We start from the raw sequence: 22297 nt of genomic DNA on the forward strand, positions 1-22297 counted from the left end.
CTTAAAGTGCTGAAAGTATTTACATAAATCCAGAAGAGTCCCTGAGATCATGACAAAGGGGATGTGAATTTTTAGGGCTGGCCTACTATATAAACTAATAAATTCTAAGATACCAGTAGTTAAATAGCCTGATTTCCAGACTTAAAAATTATTTTTTAAAACACCTGCACCAATAATATTAGTATAATATTAGTAACTATTGTTTCAGGCTTCTCAGGTAGCACTAGTGGTAAAGAACCTGCCTGCCAACGCAGGGGACACAAGAGACGTGAGTTCGATCCCTGGATCAATAAGATCCCCTGAGGGAGGGCATGGCAACCCACTCCAGTATTCTCATCTGGAGAATGCCATGCCAGAGAAGCCTGGCGGGCTACAGTCCATAGGGTCGCAAACAGTTGGACACAACTGAAGTGACTGAGCAAGCAACTACTGCTCCAGCTGAGAAAGTCATGGCAGTGAGGGTAGCAGAATGTGCCATCCCCAAATATGCCACCTGTGGCAGGTTATTCTGAGCTGAAGGCAACTGGGAAGCAGGAGATATAAGAAAAGCGTTGTCCTTCTCCTATCTATCTAAAAAGGAGTCCCTCCTTCCTTTCTACTAGGAAAGACCAACATTCATCCCTGCAAACAACTCCCAACTCTTATCATTGAATAGCAAGGACTCAAAGCTGCGTAAGAAGCCTTACTTCTGCTTACCCTGCTTTTCCTTGAACCCTCCCCTACACTTTCTTTCGTTTGTCTTTAGCTGAAGATGGTATTTAACTGGAATTCTAAGCCTAAGAGTTACTCATTCTCCCCTGGTATTGCCCATCTGAACATGAGGTACACATTAACAGTAAACTTTTGTTTTTCTCTTGTTAATCTGTCTTTTGTCACAGAAGTCTCAGCCAACAACTCAGAGGAGTAGAGGGAAAAATTATTTTTTCCCCCTACAGCAATTACTGTTAAAAAGAGAGCATTAGCCTTTGTGTTTGTAAAAGTATCATTTCTACTTACCTTACATAATATGCAATAGTTCACTGATCCCTGGAGAAGTGTGGCCTTTGTAAGGCTAACATCTGAAGCTCAATTTCCCAAAGGGAGGTCAGACCAACTGCCACACTTTTGTGTCCAAATTGAGGGTAGAAGGGAAGAAAGTTAACTACTTATAGAGCCAAACTGAAATGTCTGGTGTCACTTATGTCAGGGACAAAATGAAGACAGCCAATGTAGGCACACAGAGGACACTTAACCTAACCTCATGGGGATGTACAACTCTTCCCAAAGGTTGGCACAGGACACCAGCCAAGCCCCCACGCAAGTCTGTTCATGGCAGCTCTATGCTTCCTTGCTCCCCTGACTCAGCTACTCTGATCCAAATAAGAAAGAAGACCACCAGACAACTAATCAGCTGACAACAACAAATAACTCCTGTATTTATCCTATAAAAACCACTTAAATTTGTCAGCAACTCAGAACTTACTATTTTCACAGTCTTGAATGCTAAGGCTCATGGGTCAAAATCCAGGTAATACATTCATCTTTCTCCTTTGCTTTCTTCAGAGTGCCGATTTTGATTTTTGATATACTTTTTGGTTATATCTTCTTAAAGGTTTGGGTACGAAAAAAATCAAAAGGTTAAAAGTGACAAAGATTATTCCAAGTCACGTGTGGCAGCAATCTGCTGTAGGATTACATTCCCAACAACAAGAGAAAGACAACCTACAGGCCACATCTGCTTTAGTAAGTAAACTCCACCAGAACACGGCCATGCCCAGGCCCACATGGCTATGGCTAGCTCATGCCATGGTGGCACAGTTGAGTACAATGACAGAGACCGTACGGTTACTGAGACTTAAATAGTTACTGACCTTTAAAGAAAGAGGCTGCCAACTTGTGGTCAAGAGAACATGGTCATCATGCCTCTCTTTTAAACCTTTACACTAGAAAGACTAGCTGCTAAAGGTCAGACCTTAATCACGTCCCCATCCTCACTAACAAATGCAGCTTAGATTTTATTACTTTAAGCATTTTAAAAATTTTCTGATCAAGGACCAAGAAAAAAAATTATCCTTCAAATTTGAAGATAAAGAAAATTTTGGAATTGTCTCAAGTAATTAAGAGGAGGAAGGTAACTGAAAAGTCTTCAATTCTTGACACAGCATAAGCCCTAAAGGACTCCAAAGACACAGATCAGGCAGACATTGTGAACACATTCCCCATACCAGCAGGCACCCAGAAAGGGGAAGAATTCCAACAATGAACCCGAGGTTCAGGGTGTCCCAAGGTGGAAAGAATGCTCCAACCTCCAAGTACATCCAACCTCCAAAATATCCAAAGGCTGACTTCAGTCTTAGCCTGAGGAACTTCCCACATTAGGGAAGCTGCTGCTTTCTTAGCTATCTGTTCAATTCCCAGGTGTGTTAAGATATGTTTTCTTACACTGAGGTGAAATCTGCCTAATTTCGTCACTCACTGACCTTAGCTCTTCTCCAAGACTGTTAAAAAACATTATCAATACTTTACTTCCTGTCATATCATAGCTCCTCAGATAACTGAAGTATTCTTTCCTGAGATCGCTGAGCATCATTACAACTGTGCTTCAAGATTCTTCACTGTACTCCTCCTCTTCTCAAATCACTTTAGTTTTCCGAAATCATGTTTATCTTTCTTCCTTTTTAATACTATGGCTGGAGCTCCCCTTTTAAGCCCTTTCAGTTAATACAATAGATATGTTTCAGCAGTTACACTTCATATTGTTTACAAAATTCTCAAACTTTTTTTTAACACATGCCTGTTATATTCTACCTCCTGATCCTAATGCTGACATTTGTGTCAGACTAGTCTTAAATCCAATCCATCATTCCAGCCTTTCAAAGTATTCATAGATCCTGATTTTGTCTCTCACACTGTACTTTCCAGTTGTTGCCATCTGAAAATTCCATTAGCCTAAAACCTTCTCAGTTACCCAATTTTTAGAGCTAAACATCCAACATCTGACACTTTGCTTTAGAATATATTCTATTTACAGTAGGTGTTTCATCCTAAAATACTATACTTAGTAAAACCGATATTAAGATTAATCTGCATTCCTTAAGCAAACATTAACAGTTAGTGGCAGAGGTAGAGAAATCAAGGTGGATTAAAAGTGCGTCATATAAATAAACCATCAATTAAGGGAACTTTCATGCTGGTCCAGGGGCTAAGACTCCTTACTCCCAATACAGAGGGCCCTGGTTCAAACCCTGGTCAGGGAAAAAGATCCCACAAGCTGTAACTAAAAGATCCCATGTGCTGCAACTAAGATCCAGCACCATCAAACAAACAGATGTAAGAAAACACATGAATTAACTTGAGAACTAAAACGTTGCTGCTCTAACGGTAAACAAAGGATGCTGCAGCCATCACGCCAACACATTTCAGCCACTGGACAGTGAGCCCTGAGGCAACTCAGGATGGAGACAAACGACCCGCCCACTGAAGCCCACGCAGTGGTCAGCCTCTGCAGCCGCCCTGATGGTGCTTCCGAGGAAACTCACGACGCTGGCCCCAGACAGCCGAAGTGCGTATCACGGGAATGACTGCAGTGAGCCCAGACTCACATCTTCCCATACACAGTAAACCAGGGCTTCCCTGGCCTGCAATGCAGGAGACCCAGCTTTGATCCATGGGTTGGGAAGACTCCCCTGAGAAGGGGATGGTAACCCACTCCAATATTCTTGCCTGGAGAATTCCATGGGCAGAGGAGCCTGGCAGGCTACAGTCTATGGGGTCAACGGACTGGTTCAAAATTGGGAAAGGAGTACGTCAAGGCTGTGCATAGTCACCCTGCTTATTTAACTCATATGCAGAGTACATCATGTGAAATGTTGGGCTGTATGGATCACAAGCTGGAATCAAGATTGCCGGGATCATATCAACAACCTCAGATATGCAGATGATACCACTCTAATGGCAGAAAGCAAAGAGAAACTAAAGAGCCTCTTGATGAGGGTGAAAGAGGAGAGTGAAAAACGTGACTTAAAACTCAACGTTGAAAAAACGAAGATCATGGCATCCAGTCCTATCACTTCATGCCAAATAGGTGGGGAAAAGTGTAAACAGTGACAGATTTTATTTTCTTGGGCTCCAAAATCACTATGGATGTTAACTGCAGCCACAACTTTAAAAGACACTTGCTCCCTGGAAGAAAAGCTATGACAAGTCTAGACAGCATATTAAAAAGCAGAGATATCACTTTGCCAACAAAGGTGCATACAGTCAAAGCTATGGTTTTTACAGTAGTCACGTATCAATGTAAGAGTTGGACCCTAAAGAAGGTTGACTGCTGAAGAATTGATGCTTTCAAATTGGGTGATGGAGAAGACTCTTGACAGTCCCTTGGACTGCAAGGAGATCAAACCAGTTAATCCTAAGGGAAATCAACCCTGAATACTATTGGAAAGACTGATGATGAAGATGAAGCTCTAATACGCTGGCCACTTGATGTGAAGAGCTGAGTCACTAAAGAAGATCCTGAGGGCAAGAGGAGAAGGGGGCGACAGAGGATGAGATGGTTGGATGGCACCACCGACTCAACGGACATGGGTTTGAGTAAACTCCATGAGACACTGAAGAACAGGGAAGACTGGTGTGCTGCAGTTCATGGGGTGGCAAAGAGTTAAACATAACTTAAGAGACTGAACATCAATCCATAGAAAAGTACTAAATTCCTTAATGTGAGATAACTGGTTTTCTTTTATTAACACTAATCTTTTGATGATCATGACCAGGTCTTTGTTGCAAAAACTCCTATGAATCCGGGCTCATCCTCCCCTCTTTGAAGCAGCATCTCAGGGTTATTTGGGATACTGTCTCCCAAGCTTGAAGTCCTAAGAAAGTCTGTCAAATAACGTATAACTCTCAACTTTTAGGCTATGCTTTATTTTTCTTCAGTTGACAAACTTGTACACAGCACTAGTTGAAGCATTGAGGTAGGGTAGTCTGACATCTCTTATTTGTCAGTACAGCACTGAATTATTTCTTTTTATTTCTGCCTGGCATAGAGTAAGCCCTCACCAAATATTAGCTATTATCTTCCTAGTTACATGAGCCCCAAACACTTCTTCACGGCACATCATCCTTCACCTAACCCTCTCTCATATTCCCTTTCCTATCTTAAACCCACACTTGTATTTATTTTTCCAAGGTTTCATAACTAATCTAATAGATCCTCTGGTCCAGAGGTTCAGCTAAGTTACAGCAAAATGTGCAGTGAATGTTGCTAAAAAACAAGCAGCCACTCAATGAATTTCCTGTGCAACAATTACCCTTCAACTCCCTGTCAGGATTTACCGGGCCTCAATCTTCAGGTTCACTCCAGACCTCCACTAAATTTTTGTCAAACTGTCAACTACCTAAGCTTTCATTGAAAGTTTTCAGTTAACCCTCTGACTTTGACCCTGCATTCCCCTACCTTACAAAGACAGTAGAAAAACTGACAATGTGAAGGAAAGAGACCATATAATTGAGAATTACTGAGGGGTCAAAAATGGAAAGGCTTTCTGAAATTGAATCGGCTTCTAAAAGACATTTCAATGAAAAATGTAATAGGATGAAAAAAAAAAGAAGACACATTCTAAAGGACAGTTATAACAATGACTATGAAGGAAAGAAGTCACTCTGTGCTCCATACTGGTCTCTGAAGAAGTCCAGCTAGTTATCCAAGGATGAAAGAGAAGTGCAAGTCAGATGTTCCTTTTTCCTCTTTAAAATCAAGCCAAAACAAAATTCATTCAGCAGGTCTTTGTTATCTATTGCCTAGATACAGGAAAAAAAATAAATAAAAGGCTGTCTCCAGATTATTACCTAAAATTCACTCTTCCGTTATTGGGGACAATTATTTTTATCCTATTCCCACTTTAGTTACTGCTATAAGTTATTTAATTGTAGAAATAATAAAAAATTTTAATTACAGTCAAATAGTTAATTGAGGTTTGATTGGTTTAACTGGTATGTCACCCCACCACATGCCTAAGACTTCAGGAGGACAGGAAGGTGAAGGGTATGGGGTGATGCTTTAGCATCTCATGTCACTTATTACAGAGCAGTTCCCTTCCAAACAGATCCATTTACAATTTAAAAGGCTTTCAATTAATTTTTTCAACTAAATCAAGATTCACTGAACAGAATTAGAGAAGGGATGGGCTGAATCTAAAGAAAAAACATGAAATGACCTTATAATTCTTAACACTGCTGTCCAAGTTTCCTCCTAAATATCCACAAATTTCACCTTTTTAAATTATATAACAAGTTTTAAGAGTTCAGCACAGATAGACTTCCCAGTGAAAGAAAAGAAAAAATATTAGCTTTGGATGGAAAAGATTTCTGGGAAGTCTGGGGCTGTATGACAGGGATGCGAAAAAGAACTCAGAATACCTGGTTGTTAATGTTAACATCCACGTTGGGGTGAGGAGTCAGCACAGGACTGTTTTCCATTTCAAAGTGTTTGAGCTTCTCTGAGGCATCTATGAATGCTGGAAAAAAAAAAAAAGGAAAACAGCCATTTAGTCTGCCATGCTGTCACGGCTTGTAAATGGAGAGACTCAGGCTTTCCTCACCGCCTCCCCTCAATACCAGTTACCACCAATAAAAGGTAATAATCCAGATCACCTTGGACCAGACATTCTTTCTATAAGCAGGAAACTCACCATTAATTTGAGTAAGAGTTAACCTGAACAGGAACGTTTCCTGTATCTGCTCTGCTCCTAAAATGCCACTGGATGCGGACTCTCCGTGGCATGAGGGGTTAAGAAAGCTCCCCAGCTACACGACTCACAGAAAGGGCACAGAGCAGCGGGACACCACCCTTCCTCCCAAAGTGCGACCCAAGCTCCTCCTGCAACCTGACACCCAGCCGTCCTCCTCCTCTTCCTGACCACACGGGGCCTAAAACTACACCGATGAAGAGCACCCATCCATTCACCCACTGACTCAACCTATCACACACTGGTGCCATCAGTCAGGCGTGATGCAGGACAAGCATCTTATCTTCACTACCTGCAACAAGCGCTGCACAATACATTACAAGTCAAATCCTCCAACCACTGAAAAGAAGATACATTAAACACAATGAATTCTATCTCGACTAACAACTGTTAGTTGTTCTTATTGTGCAGGAATCAATTTGGTAGGAATTTGAATTTATACACTGTCCACATAACCGAAAAAGCTACTGAATGCCTAATAATTTCTAAGCAATCAAGTAGAAGAAAGGAGGGAAAACTATGAAGTCATTTCCTCTCAAAGAGATCTTCTAAAGTGTTCATCAGTTAACTCTAAATCTGCCCGTTGGCTACACATTAGAATCAGATGGGGAACTTTTAAGAAATACTGATTCCCAGAGCTGACCCTAGAATAACAATACCAGATTTCTGAAGGTAGTTTTCTGGCACTACTAGTTTTTTTTATTAATTTATTTATTTTAATTGAAGGCTACTTATTTTACAATAGTGGTTTCTGCCCTCCGTTGACAGGAACCAGCCATGGGTGTGTATGTGTCCCCCACCCTGAACCCCCCAGGCCCCTCCCCACCCCATCCCTCAGGGTTGTCCCACTGTACAGCTTTGCGTGGCTCTTGCAGTTTCTAAAACCCTCGAGGTGACTTTAATGTACAATCAAAACTGAGAATCACTAATTCAACATTAATCTCAAAATCTTCCGTACTCATTTTCTTACTTAATGGCCACCTCCTGTTTTTCTTATGCTTCAAATGATTGGACACTGCATTTTAACAGGATGACACTGGGCCCACAACACTTCAGCTTATGCTGTTAACTTAATACTGCTGGACTGTGGTGGTGAGGGGGAGCTGGTTAAAATAAAACTTACTCTGCTATTCCTGTTTGGCTGAGAAATATCCTGAGATTGTAGGATAAATGCTTTTCTTTTTAAGTTACTATTTATTAACTATTTACCTAAGTCAATCAGGGTTTGAATATCATAACCAAAAGAAAATATAGAATAAATTGGGCACCAAGATTCATATCTTGGTATAAAACCTTAATTCTTAATATCAAAATGCTCTAGTTTCACTGATTGACCCTGAGTAAATGTCATAACTAGATAAGTCTTATCAACTGGATAAGTCTTACTAATGAAACCTCTACATGATTCAAGAATTTCTTTTGTCATAACTTCCAACAGTATTTAAGCTCTGCTTGAATAGTTTCTGTAATGGGGGGCCCACTCACTGTAAGATATCTATTTCTGATATATGGCAAGAACAGTTTAAAAGATTCTTCCCTAAACTCATTTTAATTTGGCTTTGCTCTATTTTCAAACTGCTAATCCAAGATTCACTAAGAAGGTGACACAAATTCCCTGATATAAAAGGCTTCTGAATATTTGAAGTTGTTACATTTCATTTGGTCTTGTCATTTCTAAGCATCCTTAGTTTGTTCTACCAAACTCCTCGAAACCAATATAATCTCCTAGAAAGTGTACACTAAATAAACGTTCTTTGTTCATACAACACTACTGCAGTGCTGGAGGAATTTTAAACACTCTTCAAACCCAGACAACTGTTGTTGCTGTTCAGTCGCTCAGTCGAGTCTGACTCTCTGAGACCCCATGGCCTGCAGCACAGCAGGCATCCCTGTCCTTTACCATCTTCCGGAGCTTGCTCAAACTCATGTCCATTCAGTCAGTGTTGCCATCGAGCCATCTCATCCTCTACTGTCCCCTTCTCCTCCTGCCTTCAATCTTTCCCAGCATCAGAGTCTTTTCTAAGGAGTTGACTCTTTGCATCAGGTGGCCAAAGTGTTGGAGCTTCAGCTTCAGCATCAGTCCTTCCAATGAACAGTCAGGACTAATTTCCTTTAGGATGGATTGGTTGGACCTCCCTGCAGTCCTAGGGACTCTCAAGAGTCTTCTCCAACACCACAGCTCAAAACCATCAATTTTCTGGTGTTCAGTCTTCTTTATGGTCCAACTCTTGCATCTATATATGACTACCGGAAAATTCATAGCTTTGACTAGACAGACCTTTGTCGGCAAAGTAATGTGTCAGTTTTTTAATATGCTATCTCAGTTTGTCATAGCTTTTCTTCCAAATTAATTAATTAAATTAAAATTTTAATTTAAGCAACTTTTAATATATACAATGGACAGACATAAAATGAAAATAGAATCAATGTTGCCATTCTATAAAAGAGACTTTTTATTTTAATCTGGAAAATACTTCACATTAAGCTAGTCTTGCTTCTGGCTGAATCCAAACACCGATGGCCTCTATCTGTTACATATCACATCTTTCTAGTGACAAAGAGTGACTATTTCTAACAAGAGACAGAGTCCAGAGCAAGGCTGTGAAAACTGGAAAATAACCAAGAGCAACTGATGCAAATAAAGTACATGAGGAATACTGGCATTCCTTGGAGATACTGTGGGTTCAGCTCGGGATCACCACAGTGAACTGAGTCATGTGAATTGCCTGGTTTCCCAGTGCATGTAAATTATGTTTGCACTATATTGCAGTCTACCTATTAAACATGCAATAGCATATGTTTAAAAAAATAATGTGCATACTTCAGTTAAAAAATATTTTATTGCTAAAAAATGCTACCCATTATCTGACAGTGTAGGGTTGCCACAAACTGTCATTTTGCAAAAAAGCACAATATTTGCAAAGTATAATAAAACAAGGTGCTCTGAGTAACAGATGTGTTTTCTTAACCCGACAACTATTACCTTTAAAAAATCAAATTAGAACATCATTCTGAAATTATGAATAAATCAAAGCTAATTTATGTTTCCTGGACCTCAGACTCAGAATAACAATTAAATATGGTAGATGTCAATAAAAACATAACATATAACATGCCAGAACATTTTTCTAACAGTGCAATTGTAGTGGTTACTTCAGGAACAAAAAAACAGATTTTTTAAATCAACTGAAAGTGAAAGTGAAGTCGCTCAGATGTGTCCGGCTCTTTGTGACCCTGTGGACTGAAGCCCACCAGGCTCCTCCATCCATGGGATTCTCCAGGCAAGAGTACTGGAGTGGGCTGCCATTTCCTTCTCCAGGGGATCTTCCTGACCCAGGGATTGAACCCAGGTCTCCTGCACTGCAGGCAGATGCTTTCACCTCTGAGCCACCAGGGAAGCCCAGCAGTAATTCAGCATGTTCTATGAACCAGAAGCACTGTAACAGTTTTCATCACGTCTTTCTAAATTACTAAATCCTATTGCTGTATTCTCACTCTTCAGAGAGAACAGCATACTCATTGGCAATTTCCTATAAGTTGTTTAAAAGATGGTGCCTAATTTTAGAAAAAGAAATCAAAATTGCCAAGAGCCATGCAAACATAAGCTGCTTTTAAATGATCACAGTTACACTGAAATTCAACAGAAAGTTCTTGTTTAAAGACAGTTATGTTTCAATATCAAACCAAACTCACAAATAGATAGAAATATGTGCAATTTATTATTTCCTTTTAACCTTTTAAAAAGTTAAGGAGAGCAGCATTCTTTCTTGATTATTTACTTTTGTGGGTCTGGGCAACAACAGCTCTCATTAATAACAAAGTATTTCCTATGCGCTAATGGAATGTCCAAACATTTGTTCAGTCCTGTGCTCTAGGTCATCTCTAAGGAAACATTTTTCTTTTAATTTTCACTCAAGAAACAAAAAGCAAATTTGAAAATTCAAAAATGTTTAATGACTTATAAATAACACAAATGTTTAATGGTATCAATTATGTGATCTTAAACATTTCAATGCACTCTTAAGTCAAAAAGGCAAGCAGGCGTTAACTATTCTACATTAAAATTTTAAATTCAACTACTGCTGCATAAAATACTCTTGAAGTGACTGACAAATAGCTCAATTCAAAAGACGCAGACTAGATTAATGACACTGACATCGCACAGAACGTTCACTTACTCCTGCGCTCACCTTCAGGTCGCTCTAACGCAGCCTGCCTGGTGGCTGTGCTCACTTCACCTGGGGCTTGGGAGGTGTCCATGGTGTCAGCCACCCCAGCCACCTCATCAATGGTTGTTTCCAGTAAGTCTGGACTATCTAGCAAATCAATCTTCAGAGGCAAGCTGTAAAGGTAACAGAAAACATACTTAGACCAAGACATTTATCATGAAAAGAATTTAAAATACTAATGAAAATCTGTTGGAAAAAAATTCATATAAAAGTTCATATGCCAAATGGTTTATTCATCTGTCAAAACCTTTGGGCAGATTCTCTTCCATCCAAGATGGATGTTCCCTGAGGGGAACCAAGGGTCAACTCATTCTCACATTCCTATAAAGGCTGCCTCCCAAAAAAGCCCATGTTTGTTCATATTGCTCCCAAGAGAGGCATGATGCATCCCCATTGTTGTGAGGTTTCGTCCTCCTCAGGGCCATGAGGATATGTGTTTAATAAACTGCTGTCAGGGCTGGGCATTGTATGTTGGGCCATCTAACAGTATTTAGGGTAGAGGATCCCTCCCTTACCAAAAGGGTGTGTGAGTGTGGAGAAGAACAGCTGAGAGTGGGTGTGGGGCTTCGTTTTTGTTGTTCAGTCGCCAAGGTGTGTCCGACTCTTTTGCAATCCCATGGACTGTGGGCTGCCAGGTTCCTCTATCCATGGGATTTCCCAGGCAAGAATACTGAGTGGGTTTTCTCATTTTTTTTTTTTTTAGTGAGGGGCAAAATATTCTAAAGTAAAATTGTAATAAAGGTTGCACTTTCTATGAAAGTGCTAAAAACACTGAATTGTTGGCTGTGAATGGGTAAACAATGTGAATTATATCTTAAAAAAGAAGAAAGACAACAGGAATTCATGACCAAAAGACCAGCACTAAAAAAATATTAAAGGAAGGCATACAGGCAGAAGTAAAATGAACAATGTATTATAGGGTCTAAAACATACATAGAAGAAAAATATTTGAAAAATGACAGTAAAAAGACTGGGAGAGGAGAAATAGAAGCATGCTCCTGTAAAGTTGTTATACTACACATGAAACAGTATAATATTCTTTGAAAGTTGACTGATAAATGCTTAAGTAACCATTAAAGTAAAAAAAAACAACAACAACAACAGAGTTACAGCTAAGGAATAAGAAAAGGACACAAATGAAATTTTTGAAAAATGAAAAAAGAAGAAGATGGAAACAAGAAACACATGGGACAAACAGAAAACAAACAGAAGGATGACAGACTCAATCATATCAATAATCATATTAAAAGGAAACAGTATAAACATAACATTAAAAAAAAAATCAATCCCTGCAGAGACTGTCAAAAATTGCCAATGCGGGACTTCCCTAGTGGTCCAGGGGCTAAGACTCTGAACTCCCAAGGCAGGGTAGCTGGGCTCAACCCCGGATCAGGGACCTAAGATGCCACATGCCCATTAAAGAGTCAACATGCCTCAACTAAGACCCAGTCTAGTCAATAATTCGATACTTTAAAAAAATTGCCAAAGTCAGCTCTATTTCAAGTCATCACAGCAGAGGGTTGGGGAAAGTTTCCAAGTAACTGTGTCTCAGATGAACCTCACTGAGTGTACTGCCACTGTGCAAAGCTGAGACATACCAACTTTCAAATGCAGAGACTATCAGTTAAAATTTAAAAAGCAAAACCCAGTTATGTGGTGCCTACATGAAACAATTTAACTATGAAGAAACAAATGAACAAAGATAAAAAATAAAAGGACAGGAAAAGATATGCTATGCTAACACTAGTCAAAGCTACAGCGAACGCATTGATATCAAAGTAGAGTTAAGAGCAAAGAACAGTACTTAAAATGAAGATGACCATTTCATAAGGATAAAGGGGTCATTTAATCGAGAGAACATAAAAATCCTAAATATTTATTAACTTAATGGTGGCATTTTAAAATGCATGAAGCCAAAATTGAAAGAACTGCCAAGGACGAACAAATCAATTATGGCTGGAGATTTCAACACCCTTCTTTCAATAAGTGATAGAACAGAAAATCAGCAAGGATAACAGTGGACATGAACATCACTAACCACCAACTTTACTTGATTGACATTTAGAAAATACTCTACCCAAAACATCAAAACACATGTTGTTCTCAAGGGCATACAGAATCATCACTAAGATAGGTCATATTCTGGGCCATAAAACAAGAGTTAATAAATTCAAAAGGACTCAAATCATACAAAGTATGTATGTTCTTTGACCAGAACATAAATAAATTATAAATCAAAACAGAAAGTTCCTTGGAAAATCGCCAAATATTTGGAAACTATATAATGTACTTCTAAATAACCACTGGATCAAAAAAGATATGAATAGGAAAATTAGAAAAGAATTTAAAACTCATGAAAGCAAAAGCACAACACATCTATATTTGTAGGATTCCACTAAAATAATAATTAGAGGAATATTTATAACAGTAAACATCTATATTAGAACAAAGTTTTCAAATCAATAACCTCAGTTTATGCCTTGATAAATTAGAAAAAGAGCATGTTAAATGCAAAGGAAGAGGAAGGCAGGAAATAATAAAGATAAAAGAAAAATAATAGAGAAAATGAATTAAAGTGAGAACTAGTTCTTTGAGCTCAATGCAATTAATAATTTGTAGCTAGACTGATAAAAAGAAAAATGAGAATATGTATATACAATATCAAGAATGGGAAGAGTGAAATCACTACAAATACTACAAACATTAACAAGGCATAAGGGAATATTATGAACTGCATGCCAATAAATTCAACAACTTAAGATGATATACAAAAATTCCTTAGAAGTCACAAATCACCACAGCTCACTCCAGGAAAACAGAAAATCTGAATAGATGCAGAAAAGTATAGAAATTAACTGGTAATTAAAAATCTTCTCACAAAGAGAAGCTTGGACCCAGGGAACCTTCTGAAAAATTCTATCAAATATTTAAAAGAAGAAATAATTCTAACCATCAACAAACTATCTTACAAACAGAGGAAAGGCAGCGTTCTCCAAGTCATTCTATGAGCCCATTACTGTCCTGACAGAGGAGAAATACCTAACACACAAGAAATCAAACAAGGAATAAAAAGGACCGTCCGCTATGAACAACTGGGACTTTTTGCAGGAATGCAAAGTTGGTTTAACATTCCAAAATCAATTAATGTAATATTACATATTAACAGAAACAAACCACATGATCATCTCAATAGATACACAAAAAGCATTTGACAATATCCAACAACACTAAGGCTATCGTTTTCCCAGTGGTCATGTATGGATGTATGAGAGTTGGACTGTGAAGAAAGCTGAGTGCCGAAAAATTGATGCTTTTGAACTGTGGTGTTGGAGAAGACTCTTGAGAGTCCCTTGGACTGCAAGGAGATCCAACCAGTTCATCCTAAACGAGATTAGTCCTGAGTGTTCATTGGAAGGACTGATGCTGAAGATGAAACTCCAGCACTTTGGCCACCTCATGCAAAGAGTTGACTCATTGGAAAAGACCCTGATGCTGGGAGGGATTGGGGGCAGGAGGAGGAGGGGACAACAGAGGATGAGATGGCTGGATGGCATCACCGACTCGATGGGCATGAGTTTGAGTCAACTCCGGGAGTTGATGATGGACAGCGAGGCCTGGCGTGCTGCAATTCATGGGGTTGCAAAGAGTCGGACACAACTGAGCGGCTGAACTGAACTGAACTGAACAACACTAATGGTGAAACTCTCAACAAACTAAGAATAGATAGGAACATCTTCAATCTGATAAAGGAAATATACAAAAAAAAACACAACCCAACAGCTAACATTACACTGGGGCTTCCCTGGTGGCTCAGATGGTAAAGAATCTACCTGCAATGTGGGAGACCTGGGTTCGATCCCTGGGTTGGGAAGATCCCCTGGATGAGGGTGTGACAACCCACTCCAGTATTCCTGCCTGGAGAGCTCCGTGGACAGAGGAGCCTGGCGGGCTACAGTCCACGGGGTCATAAGTAAGCACAGCATATGACATTGCACTGAATGATGAACGACCAGATCATTTACCCTGTGAGTCAGACACAAGACAAAGACTCCACTCTTATCACTTCTATTCAACAGCACGCCGGTGTTAAAAGGTGCAGTATGAAAAAAAGGCAGAGTAAATTAAGGGCCCAAACTAGAAAGAGAGAGATACAAAGAGGTTTCTATGTGCAGATGACAGAATTCTATATGTAGAAGTCAATGGAATCCACAAAATGCTCCTGGAAAGTAATAAACAAGTTGAGCAAGGAGGCAGGACACAAGATCAACATGCAAAATTCAATTATGCCAATACACTAGCAGTGAACAATAGAAAACTGAGATTAAAATAATTCTGTTCACAACAGCATCAAAAGAATAAAAACAGGAAAAAATTTAATAAAGGATACGCAGAGCTTGAGTTTCCCACGTGGCGCTTATGGTAAAGAACCCTCGTGCAGGAAATACAAGAGACTTGGGGTAGGGAAGATCCCCTGGATGAGAGCATGACAACCCACTCCAGTGTTCTTGCCTGGAGAACTCCATAGACAGAGGAACCTGGCAGGCTATAGTCCATAAGGTTGAAAAAGTTGGACATGACTGAAGTGATTGAGCACGCATGCAGAGTTTATACACTTAAAACTATAATAAATAAACGGTATCTAAATAAACAGAAAGACACTTTATGCTCATGAATTAGATGGAAAAAACATGTGAAAATTCAGGAGCTAGAACAAGCAAGTGCATTCTGGAAAAGAAGAAAGTTGGAGGATACATACTGCAACTTGCTATAAAAACACAGTAATTAAGACAGTGTGGTACTGGCACAAAAATAGGTATGTAGGGGGTTCCCTGGTTTCCTGGGCTCAGTGGTGAAGAATCCGCCTGCCAACACAGGAGACGTGGTTTTGATCTCTGGTCTGAGAAGCTCCCACATGTCACAGAGCAACTCAGCCCCTGCGCCCCAACTACTGAGCCCGTGCTCTAGAGCCTGAGAATGACAACTAGTGGGCCCATGTACTTACTGAAGCCCACGTGCCCTAGAACCCATGCTCCACAAGAGAAGCCGCCGTAAGGAGAAGCCCAAGCGCCACAGCGAAGAAGAGCCCCTGCTCGCCACAACTAGCGAAAGCTTGGGCAGCAATGAAGACCCAGCACAGCCAAAAATAAATAAAAAAAATTTTTAAATAGATACGCAAATCAACAGAATGAAATTGAGAGCTTAGAATTCATTATATTTGTGGTTGATTTCTGCCAAGACAAATCAATGGATAAAAGAACAGGCATTCAACAACTGGTGTCAAGACAACTAAAAATACATGCAAAAACATGAATTTAGACTCTTACCTCACAAGACACAAAAGTTAGACCAATATGGATAACATACTGAAATCTTAAGAGCTGAAACTATAAATATCTGAAAAAAACACAGGAGGAAAAGGTCTTTGTGAATTGGGGTTGGCAAAATGCTCTTTGATATGATACCAAAGGTGCCACCCATAAAAACAAAAACAGGGGAAGTTGGACTTCATCACAATGTAATGCCTGAGCTTCAAAAAAAGTCTTCACTGAAATGAAGAGAGAAGTCACAGATGAAGAGAAAAATTTTGCAAATCATGTACCTCATAAGGAACTGCTATCCAACATATACAAAGAACTCTTAATATCAAAAAGATAAATAATTCATATGAAAATGAGCAAAAGGTTCAAACAGACATTCCTGCAAAGACAATCGATGAACAGCTGACAAGCACATGAAAAGAGACTCAACCTCAGCAGCCCTCTGGGAAATGCCAATCAAAACAAGGAGATGCCACTATTCACTCTCTCAGACAGCTGCAATCAAAAAGACAGAAAATAACAAATGTTGGCAAGGATGTGAAGACCTGGACCATTCAAGCATTTCCTCTCTGAAAAATCGTTTGTCAATTTCTTGAAAAGTTAAAATATAAACTCACCATACAACCCAGCAATTTTCCTCCAGGAGTCTATTCAAGAGAAATGACATTTTATGTCCACACTAAGATATGTACAGGAATGTTTATAACATTATTCACAGCCAAAACATGGAAACAATGCAAATTTCCAACAACTGGGGAATGTATAAACAAAACACCGTATATCCATAAAATGCATCACTAATCCACAACTGAAAGCAGAAGAGTAGAATACATGGATAAATCTGAAAAACATTATTCTAGGAGAAAACCAGACATAAAACCTGTATACTGTATAATTTCATTCATACAAAATGTCTAGTTAAGTAAAATTTATAAAGACTGAACTTTTGGAGATCATGAAAATGTTCTAAAACTAGACTGTAGTGATTGTACATTTCTAAAAATCATGGACTTGTACATTTACCATAAATGAACTTTTAAATTTTATTATTTTTATTTTTTGGCTGTGCTGGGTCTTTGCGGTTGCTCTCGAGCTTCCTCTAATTGCAGAAGGTGAGGGTCACTCTCAGCTGAGGTACCTGGGCTCCTCATTGCGGCGGCGTATGTTGCGGAGCGCAGGCTCTACCACAGTCAGGCTTGAATAGTTGCAGTTCACAGGCTCTAAGGCACAGGTTCAACAGTTGTGGTGCATGGGCTTAGCAGCCTCACAGCACGTGGAACCTTCAAGGACCATAAATCAAACTTGTGTTCCCTGCATTGGCAGGCAGGTCCTTAATCACTGGACCACCAGGGAAGTCCCAATAAATGAATTTTATAATGTGCACAAATATTTTTGAGTATGTAAAAACCTTAGTCAAATTTAGGATTTCAAAACTAATCTAGTTCAACTTGAAATAACAAAGTTGCAGGATACAAGATCAATATACAAAAATCAACTATGTATCTGTATCCAGGAAATGAACAACAGGAAAATGAAATACGAAAACAATTCCAGGACTTCTCTGGCAGTCCAGCAGTTAAGACTCCACTGCAAGGGGTGCAGGTTCGATCCCTGGTCAGGGAACTAAGATCCTGCATGCTATGAAGTACAGTCAAACAGTAAAAAAAAAAAAAAAAAAAATCATCTAGAAACGCAAACATTCTAACAGTTATGTTTATTTATAATTTTATTTATTTGGCCGTGCCGGGTCTTTGCTGCTGGGCAAGCTTTTCTCTAACTACGGTGAGTGGGGGCCACCCTCTAGCTAGTGCACAGGCTTCTCATTGTGGTGGCTTCTCTTATTGTGGAGCGTGGGCTCTAGGGCGAGCGGGCTTCGGTAGCTGCGGTTTCTGGGCTCTAGAGCACAGGCTCAGGGTTGTGGAACACGGGCTTAGTTGCTCCATGGCATGTGGGATCCTCCCAGACCAGGGATCAAATCCGTGTCTCCTGCATTGGAAGGTGGATTCTTTACCACTGAGCCATCACAGAAGCCCTCTTAACAGTTCTTTAAAAAGCAAGATTTTCAATTTATCTGCTGTGGCAAAGTTCCAAGGTCGATGCAGACATTTTATTTTGTTGACCTAATCCTGAGTGAGGCTGGAGGAAACAAACTGCCGCTGCTGCATGTTTTCCTAGAGGAATGAAGGCCATGCTTTAATCACCCTGGGTCTGGGACACAAATGAGAAAAAAAAAACTTCAAAAATTGGTAAGAGAGATAGTGAGAACAAAGACAGCATCTTTGCAAGTCAAGACCTCTGTGTCCCAGCCCTATCCCTGCAACCACGTGGCTGTATAGTTTCAAACAACTTCCTTCACTGTGGTCATCAATGTGTGTTCTACAGAGCCCAAAGGAGTTCAGACTCAAATGAGCTACACAGAAAGTGGTGAAGATGGTAGAGTTTTGGTTTTCCCCTGGTAACTTTTTTATGAGATTTTATTTGGAATTCCCAGATAAATTTAATTAGAAGGGTTTTTCAGTTAAAACTCACTTGGAAACCATGGGAGTAAAGGTACTTCAGGCACTTTTCATCTTCAACACTTATAAAAATCTATTAATGTAAAACCATATATTCAGCTCATTTTCAATTGGTTATCCTTCCTAAATGTGAACCAGTGCAACTTGGGAGGCTTTTTTCTTTTTAAAAAAGGTTAACAACATCAAAAGAAGAGATGATGGTGGTAACGAGGAAGAGATGAAACAAAAATGACAGAACACAGGAGTTTGTTGAAGCCGACTAATGAGAATGACTGATAAGAATGTTGTGGTTCACCATATGTTGTACCTATATATAATCCTGAAATTTTCATCATAAATTCTTAAAAATATGGATACGAATATTTTTGGACAAAAGAATGTGAGAACTGGTAGTTCACTTCCTGTAGTCCTAAGATGGACATATGATAGAAATTTTTTATTTTAACTACACACATATGTCTTAGCCTGTTCAGACTACTTTAACAGAAATACCAGAGACTGGGTAGCTTATTAACAACAGAACTTTATTTCTCCCAGTTCTAGTGTCTGCCAAGTCTTACCAGCAGATACAGTATTGGGTGAGGGCCCTCTTTTTAGTGCAGAGACTGTCTGTTTGCTGAGTCCTCATGTGGCAGAAAGAAATGAAGGAGCTCTCTGGGGTCTCTTTTACAAGGGCACTAGTCCTGTTCACCAGGGCTTAAATCCTCCTTCATGAAATAACTCCCCAAAGGTCTTACTTCTAAACACCATCACACTGGGGACTAGATCTCAGCAATGAATTTTGGAGGGACACAAATGCTCAGTCCCTTCTACCCAAAAATAAGATTGAAAGCTTCACGAATCAGAAATGAAATAGATATTCATATCTAAAAGAATGTTGAATTATCCTGGAATTTCTGAAGAACAATGTTTTAAAAGTACGCATGTTATGGATTAAACTGCCCCATCCCAAATTCATATGCAGAAGTCCTCATGTCCATGACCTTGGATTGGGATTTTACTTGGAAATAGGACAGTTGCAGGTATACATTACTTAGGTCAAGACGAGATCATACTCAAGTCAAGTGGGCCTTAGGAAGCATGACTATGAGCAAAGCTAGTGGAGGTGATGGAATTTCAGTTGAGCTATTTCAAATCCTGAAAGATGATGCTGTTAAAGTGCTGCACTCAATATGTCAGCAAATTTGGAAAACTCAGCCATGGCCACAGGACTGGAAAAGGTCGGGTTTCATTTTAATCCCAAAGAAAAGCAATGCCAAAGAATGTCCAAACTACCACACAATTGCACTCATCTCACACACTAGCAAAGTAATGCTCAAAATTCTCCAAGACAGGCTTCAACAGTACATGAACTGTAAACTTACTGATGTTCAAACTGGATTTAGAAAAGGCAGAGGAACCAGAGCTCAAATTGCCAACATCCGCAGGATCATTGAAAAAGCAAGTGAGTGTCATAAAAACATCTACCTCTGGTTTATTGACTATGCCAAAGCCTATGACTGTGTGAATCACAACAAACTATGGAAAATTCTTAAAGAGATGGGAATACCAGACCACCTTATCTGCCTCCTGAGAAATCCATATATAGGTCAAGAAGCAACAGCTAGAACTGGTCATGGAACAAGAGACTGGTTCCTGCTTATTTAACTTATATACAGAGTTCAGTTCAATCATTCAGTCATGTCGACTCTCTGCAATCCCATGGACTACAGCACGCCAGGCCTCCCTGTCCATCACCAACTCCCGGAGTTTACTCAAACTCATGTCCATTGAGTCAGTGATGCCATCCAACCATCTCACCCTCTGTTGTCCCCTTATCCTCCTGCCTTCAATCTTTCCCAGCATCAGGGTCTTTTCAAATGAGTCAGCTCTTCACATCAGGTGGCCAAAGTACTGGCGTTTCAGCTTCATATATACAGAGTATTTCATGCGAAATGCCAGGCTGATGAAGCACAAGTTGGAATCAAGACTGTTGGGAAAAACATCAATAACCTCAGACACCCAGATGACACCACCCTGATGGCAGAAAGAGAAAAAGAACTAAAGAGCCTCCTGATTAAAGTGAAAGAGGAGAGTGAAAAAGTTGGCTTAAAACTCAACATTCACAAAACTAAGATCATGGCATCAGGTCCCATAACTTCATGGCAAAAGATGGGAAAACAATGGAAACAGTGCCAGACTATTTTGGGGGGCTCCAAAATCACTACAGATGGTGACTGTAGCCATGAAATTAAAGGACACTAGCTGCTTGGAAGAAAAGCTATGATCAAACTAGACAGCATATTAAAAAGCACAGACATTACTTTGCCAACAAAGGTCCATCTAGTCAAAGCTATGGTTTTTCCAGTAGTCATGTATGGATGTGAGAGTTGGACTATAAAGAAAGCTGAGTGCTGAGTACTGATGCTTTTGAACTGTGGTGTTGGAGAAGACTCTTTAGAGTCTCTTGGATGGCAAGGAGATCCAACCAGTCTATCCTAAAGGAAATCAGTCCTGAATATTCACTGGAAGGACTGATGCTGAAGCTGAAACTCCCAATCCTTTGGCTACCTGCTGTGAAGAACTGACTCATTTGAAAAGACCCTGATGCTGGGAAAGATTGAAGGCAGGAGAAGGGGACAACAGAGGATGAGATGGTTGGATGGCATCACTGACTCAATGGACATGAGTTTGAGCAAGCTCTGGGAGTCTGATGGACAGGGAAGCCTGCTGTGCTGCAGTCCATGGGGTGGCAGAGAGTTGGACATGACTGAGAGACTGAACTGAACTGAAATCATACTGGAGGGGAGGGCAGGCACTTAATGCACCATGACTGATATCCTTCAGCTCAGCCTATTTGAAGAGACATCCTTATAAAAGGGCAAGTATGGACACAGATATACACCAAGAAGGCCATGTGATGATGAAGGCAGAGACAAGGTGGTACTTCTGCAATCCGCCAGCAAACCACCAGCAACCAGGGAAGAGGGTGGAACAGATCTTCTCACCGTTTTCAGAAGGAAGCATCCGGCCTACACCTTCATCTCTTGAACTTCTGGCCTCTAGAATCATGAGAAAATTCTGTGGTCACCTAGTTATAACAGCAGTCCCAGGAAACTTAATACATGTCACATTCCAAAGATTTGAGCAGATCTTACTGAAAAGAATCTGAGCAGATTGCACTATCCACACCATAAAAGAAAAGATAAGACATCCAAAGGGACATTCTGCAAGGGCAGGACACCAGGGCAGAGAAAAAGTCACATGAAGTAAATGGAGGCTCTGAAAGAATCTGTGAAAGCAGATGATTCCATTTCACTTCAAGGGGGAAAGGGGATCGCTAAGCTTGGCAATCCAAGTCTATGACCCAACCAGCAACGCTGAAGAAGCTGAAGTTGAACAACAGTTCTATGAAGACCTACAAGACCTTCTAGAACTAACACCCAAAAAAGATGTCCTTTTCATTATAGGGGACTGGAATGCAAAAGGAGGAAGTCAAGAAACACCTGGAGTAACAAGCAAATTTGACC

General features: G+C 39.9%; 1 protein-coding gene and 1 pseudogene across 4 annotated transcripts in view; both read right to left on the reverse strand.

Annotated features, from left to right (window-relative positions):
- EPB41L5 (erythrocyte membrane protein band 4.1 like 5) overlaps positions 1-22297 on the reverse strand; it is a 156822-nt gene that overhangs the window by 35529 nt on the left and 98996 nt on the right. For all 4 annotated transcript variants that reach the window (XM_065931382.1, XM_065931380.1, XM_065931381.1 and 1 more), the window contains 2 exons: positions 10916-11067; positions 6397-6494 (listed from right to left, as the gene is read on the reverse strand). In XM_065931382.1, coding sequence (XP_065787454.1) covers positions 6397-6494; positions 10916-11067 — 250 coding nt within the window. The remainder of the gene's footprint in view (positions 1-6396; positions 6495-10915; positions 11068-22297) is intronic.
- On the reverse strand, positions 12412-12543 carry LOC136165574 (U4 spliceosomal RNA; annotated as a pseudogene).

The sequence above is a fragment of the Muntiacus reevesi genome, chromosome 3, assembly GCF_963930625.1.
Source record: "Muntiacus reevesi chromosome 3, mMunRee1.1, whole genome shotgun sequence".
Lineage (NCBI taxonomy): Eukaryota > Metazoa > Chordata > Mammalia > Artiodactyla > Cervidae > Muntiacus > Muntiacus reevesi.